The sequence below is a fragment of the Aquila chrysaetos genome, chromosome 22 (assembly GCF_900496995.4).
Source record: "Aquila chrysaetos chrysaetos chromosome 22, bAquChr1.4, whole genome shotgun sequence".
Lineage (NCBI taxonomy): Eukaryota > Metazoa > Chordata > Aves > Accipitriformes > Accipitridae > Aquila > Aquila chrysaetos.
In genome coordinates, this window is record NC_044025.1 from 21,995,813 (window position 1) to 22,001,812 (window position 6,000).

General features: G+C 41.0%; 1 protein-coding gene across 2 annotated transcripts in view; it reads right to left on the minus strand.

Moving 5' to 3' along the window:
- PPP2R2B (protein phosphatase 2 regulatory subunit Bbeta) overlaps positions 1–5,735 on the minus strand; it is a 115,867-nt gene extending 110,132 nt beyond the window's left edge. The window contains exons 1-2 of one of the 2 annotated variants that reach the window (XM_029997836.2): positions 5,622–5,735; positions 5,298–5,375 (exon numbers count right to left, since the gene is read on the minus strand). In XM_029997836.2, coding sequence (XP_029853696.1) covers positions 5,298–5,361 — 64 coding nt within the window. In that variant the 5' untranslated portion in view covers positions 5,362–5,375; positions 5,622–5,735. Of the gene's footprint in view, positions 1–5,297; positions 5,376–5,522; positions 5,548–5,621 lie in introns of those variants that run through there. The other variant, XM_029997833.1, reaches the window with a different exon arrangement.
- Between the last annotated feature and the right edge of the window lie 265 nt (positions 5,736–6,000).

A 6,000-nucleotide genomic window follows, 5' to 3' on the forward strand; every position in this document is an offset into this window, starting at 1 on the left:
TTAATATCTTTCTCTTTATTCAAAACACCCTCTCTGGATGCGAAAGGAAAAAAAATCCAGGTCTGGGCTGCAAGCGTGGCAAAGCCTTCCTGCTCAGAGATGACGGCTCACTCTGATTGCATCACAACAAGTGAAGGCTGAAGATCAAGTACTATTGTGTATCTCAAGTCCATCCCAGGAAACAAGATATGAAATAAAGAGACGGTATTTTATAAAGCACTCTTCATGGAAAGTCACCTTATGTGTTCATGTATGACTTGGAGAATGAGATTATTTCATATACTAGCCTGGAAATGTAAATGACTGTCTCTGAAGCAAACACTGCTGTTTAACTGCACCCAGAAACTACATTCAGGTTTACTTGAGAAAGTGATGAATGTCGTCTCCAGTTGAAATTACAGAGGGAAGTGCGGTATGCATAATTAAACCACATCACACACGTGAAAACTGCAATTACATATCTCTAATGATCACAGCGGCTCAGTTACCACTTTCATAACATAACCTGGAAAAGAATGTGAATTTCCAAGCAGCTAGCTGAACTAATATTCTGGAGCCAGGATGCCCTTAGAGAAGGCTAGGGCCACCCCTAAGTCAGGCCAGCTGAGAACAGCTCTGGAGAAACCATTCACCTTATACAAAGGAAAAGAGAGCATATTACTGTTCTAGTTACGACCTTTCCTTTCTCAGCACGTGGCTTACACGATGCAGGTGCATATTGTGAGAAGGCAGCACACACTGTGGTACCCAAGGACGGCATCTTCAGAGCCACACTGCCACACCTCAGGCATGGTCATCCACTGTGCACAGACCAACCTGCTCATTCTCCAGCATGGATTTCCATGCCAAACACATCCCACTGCAACCCAGATTCTCACGATCACAGTACTGGGCTTGTGTAACTCACTCTGGTAGCAGAGAGCTGGAAGTTTATTCCACCGCTGGAACAGAACGGATGAACTAAACTGAGAGGTGTTGACCTGCCTACTGTTCAAGGAAAGGAGAGGAAAACTGACTGCTCCAAGACCAGTCCAAGTCCCTCGGCTGTCCAGACTCACTCTTTGGTCCTGTGCTTAAGAGCCCGGAAAGACATTTGCCCCAGTTCTGCTTACAAGATCACCATTACAGCTTCAGGTGGAGGACTGTGTTTCTTCATAAACCTGTGCCTCTCCTCCCTTTATGCCTTTTTAACTGTTTATATGGCACCCCTCTAGTTTCTGTGTCTGTCTTTATCACCTCCTGATGGATGTTATGGATGTAGATATAGATCACAGAGAGTCAGAGGTTATGTGAGCCTCTGGAATAAGTATTATCCACACAGAGCTGTGCAGTAACTTGCTTCAGGTTTACCCAGGAACTCAGAGTCAGCTTGAAACAGAAGCCGTATCTGAGACCTACTTGTAGGACTGAAATCTGCAAATACTGTGCCTCTCTTCCACCATCTGCATGGATGTAATAGATTCCATTGTACATGACAGAAAAAATTTTTTTTCCACTTAAAAATAGGCACAAACATTCCCTAAGAAACAGATTAATTCCACCTCATTAAAATCATGTACAATCCCCCCCCCCCCCCCCAATTATCTTCATTGTGGCTTGGATATATTTAAATATTTATACTCAGTTTTTATGTTCCATTAACAAACTGAGTTTCACTTCAGATGCAAAGATTGGAATATATATTTGAGCTTAATTAGCAACACAAAAAGGAAACCAACGTACAAGACCACAAACCAGGCTCTGAGCCAGCTTGGTGAGCCTGCAGACCACCATTCAACACTGAAATCTTTGAGTTGGAGTTATTGGTTACACATTTGGATGATGTGGCAAACACAGGCATGTGCAAGCAGACATAATAAAAATCTCAGACCTGCTGGAAATGACTGTTGTTCATCGAGCTTGCTAGGAACTGGTGACATTCCAATTGCAAAATATTCCAGACACCAGGCAGAACATCTGACTTCATTAGGACCATTTTAATTTAGCCATTAACATTTATGTGATATTCCTCCATTTGATAACTTCATTATATGTGTGCTTTACACCTGACTAATTTAACATGACCAAGATTTAAATGCTTAATGCCTGGACTCCTAGTCTGAAGCACACAGCACACATGCACAGCAGCCCCAAATCTCCTAAGGCTGCCCTTGCCCTCCTAAGGTCTGCAGCCACTGCGTAACTCCCTTGTGACGTGCCCTTCAGCAAGTGCCGAGGCAGCTTCCCATGGCCATGGTAGTTCTACACTGTGGATCATGACGCTCAAGAAGACTAGAGGAAATTTCACCTCTTAAATTTGCACTGATCTGGTTTCCACACTAGACTGCTAATTATCAATATACCAAAATAAGGCAAGATCTCTAAAATTTGTTGCCTTTCAGTAGTAATGAAATACAGTTCAAAGCAAGTAATGAAATACAGTTCAAAGCACTGTAGCACCACAAAGGCAATCTGCAACATCATTTACTTCATATTTAACATTGAAATCAGTGTTTGTCTGAGCAGCTGAAAGATGTCCCAGGCCTCCCATCTCCACACAAGAGAGCTCATTCATTCACACGGTTATTAGAGAGTTAAAGCATCCATTACACCACTGGTTTCATCAGGACAAGTACCACACACTACAATACCATATTCCAAGTTAAGGAAAGCAATGACCAAGGGAAGAACAAAATGCAAAAGTTTGTGTGTATCTCTGTTCATGCAGCTTTACGTGTGCATTGAAAAGAGCAAGCATATTTTCAGAGAATTAAAACAGAATTCTTCTCAGCAACATTTTAAGTATAATTTGAAAGCCAGAATGACAATCCATCCTGCTGAAGGAGGCAGGCTCGTCTACATTTAAAGAGGCAGAACATTCTAAATATAATAGTAACATCTCCTTTCACCTGACCATACACAAATGCATGCATTCCAATAACTAATGAAATTACGTTTTGTAAATTCATGATGCTTCAATGTTACCAAGCGTTCTGAAGGTCAAAAATGTGCCACAAAGACTAGCGTAAAAGTAACAAGTTATGGACAAACCACTGATGAAGGTGAGGCATCTGTGACAAACACTTTTACGACAATGTATGTGTACATCTGTATCCACACACATACACATTCACATACAAACACAAAAACAGCGTAACAACCAAAAGCCCAATCCCATACCTAAAATACTCTCCTGAGCTTTCTGCTCAGTCATGGTGAGGCCATTTGTACATGTTGACCAGATTCAACAGACCAACATGATTACTTTTTTGTTACTGGTTTCACTGAATATAGCCTTTAAGTATTATCTGTCCGCCTTTACTGTTCTGCGAGTCCAGGTTACCCCAAGCAAAAATCGCAGGGGGCCCCTCCTGTCATCGTGCCTCTGGATTCCTCCAGCATTGAGTCTCAAATGTAAAAAAAATATAGCTTATAGCCTTCAGCTGATAACTGGTTACATTAAGAAAAGGATAGTAAGTAAGAAGAGGCAACCTACCATTTTATTAATCCTGAACTAGCAAACAAGTACTCTTGACCATTTAAAATTATTTGCAGATTCTACAGTAAAAGCTTAAAACACTTGTAAACATTTTTGAAAAAAAGCACCTCAGTAAAAAAAATATCTTGGCTTTAATCACAATGGTGGTTTTTTTCTCCAGAGATTTAACAAATCGTTAAATATTCTCCTGAGTTTTTTCCCCACTGTAGTCTCTAGAGGTTACAGACTGAAACCCTCTTCTGCAAAAGCAGTGTAACAGAGAACTGCCACTGAACTGAAACAGATGATGGTACTCCAGGCAGAATCCCATTCCCACCAGGAGAAGTCAGAGCTCTGCTGTCAGAGGCTTGGGCTGACTGAGTCCTCTTCTCAGTCTTACGAGACTGTGCTTTTAAAGAAAGCATCACACTCTGGAAATATAACAAAATAGAAGAAATATATCTAATAGGCCAACTCAGTTCCTGCATTTATTATCTTAATCTCCACATAAGGAGCTGCAAGCAGTTGCAATTTTAGCAACACTTTCCCAGGCACTGCTGCGCTTGTTAGCACGCTCTTTCCCCAGCATTATTCTTATGTCCAAAACCATTCAGGTGGAGGGATGAAATGCTACTAGTAGTGTCTACACTCTGGTTTCAGGCAGAAAACATTGGCACAGTTCTGCCAGTGCAACCAAGTCTTGCTGGGCAGCACCCTCACATGCTATATTCCAGGTATCAGCCTGTCCCTCGTGCAGTCAATCAGCAATATGATCCCAGAGAACAAAGCTTGTGTCCTCTGGTGCTCCAAACAAAACATAACAGAAATTTACATGCAAATGTAAAAGGTCACTGTAGTAACACAAACCAACCTGCTCTGCACAGGGGAAGACAGGATTTCATCACTGTTTGTTTGGCCTCCCTAAGGCACAAAACCATTGCCTATACTCGGAGGGTTAAGAGAAGAGGGATGTGATAAATGTTTCAGTTATCTAAGAGGGATAACGAACATATAGGGAATAAAATGTGAAATGGAAAGGGAAAGGAATTAATGGATTAATGGGCAATGCAATAAGAGAAAGGAAAGTGTGAAATGAGAATAAGAAAATGTAGGAAAATGCCCGGTTGAGAAGTTTAACCAGAACAATCATAGGAAGAACAGAACTGAATGAATAAATTCAACCTTAAAGTCAGGAAAATTGAATGCATTTCTTTTCAATTGTCCATGGTTTTGCAGTCCACATGTTGGCTAAATGCCAAACAGATATGCTTGCAGAGAGAGAAGTGCCCAAGTGATTGAGGAGCACAAATCGCCCTGAAAGCTACTGAGTGTGAGAGGGGATGTCTTGTGCTCCTAAATCCCACAACTGCCTGCATCGATCCCTCCCACACAGGTACATATCTGTACAAGTGTATGCGCTGCAATTTATTTTAACTCCATATACAAGAATGAGCACCAAGTTACACTTATGTTACTCAGAAACAGAATCTAACCGATTCCAGTAAAGGATGTTACAATGGGAGAGGCTGTCTTGTAATTCCCTCAAAAATTCTGTAAATAACAGCTGAAAACCAAAAGGAAATCTATTTCAAAGATTATTGATATGATTAAGCCATAATGCCTTCAAAGGACTTTTTTGGATCAATAGCTAATTTTAGAGACCCATCTCTTTCAAATGCATAAGTACATAATGAAGGCAGAAACGAAAAGAGTGCAACTTAGCTCTTTGCCAGCAGTTTCCAACAACAAGCGAACAACCCCCCTGCACGCTGATTAGGCAAGATGTACATGACAAACAAGTTCTTTCTGATCTCAGCAACAAAAGGAAAAATAAACTTACCTTCTGTCACCCCAATATCTATAGTTCCTTTTACTTGACTAAAGCACCACAGCACATCCTGCATGAGGTTTCCAAATCCTGCCAGGGAAACACATGCAGAAAAAAGATAAGATACGACCACATTGGTATATAGCTTGTCCTTTTTTAAACAAACATATACACACACACATACAAATTGGCACACAAATATCTGCAGTCCCTGCATGAAGATAAATATTTGCTCACCTGGTATCATTCTTCCATACAAAGTGCAAAGCTAACACTGCAAAACTGAAAACATTACGCCCGCGTTATGAATTGCCCGTCTGTTTGTTTTCTCCGTACCATGGTAGGGCTATTTTGAAAACGGTGCAATTGGAGTCAGTCCCCTCTACATCACTGGCAGCATCACAGAAGAGTCAGGAGGCCCTGTAGTCACGGTCTTTGTCACAGGCTCTCTTCATCAGAATACTAATGCCCCCACTCATTTCCAGCACTGTTAAAGAGAGAGTGAAACAGAGAAAAAGAGAACTACTCTTACTACCACAATAATTTTTTTTCCAATTTGTGGTCAGTGTAGCTGTGAACTGCTTGGCAATGAATCCAAGCAGAATGAAGCTGCTTTACAGGACATCGTAATATTATAATCAAAATTTGCATGGAATTAGAAGTGCACTGTAGTTGCTTTAAAAGAATACTACAGGCATTTCTATTACAGGGCATA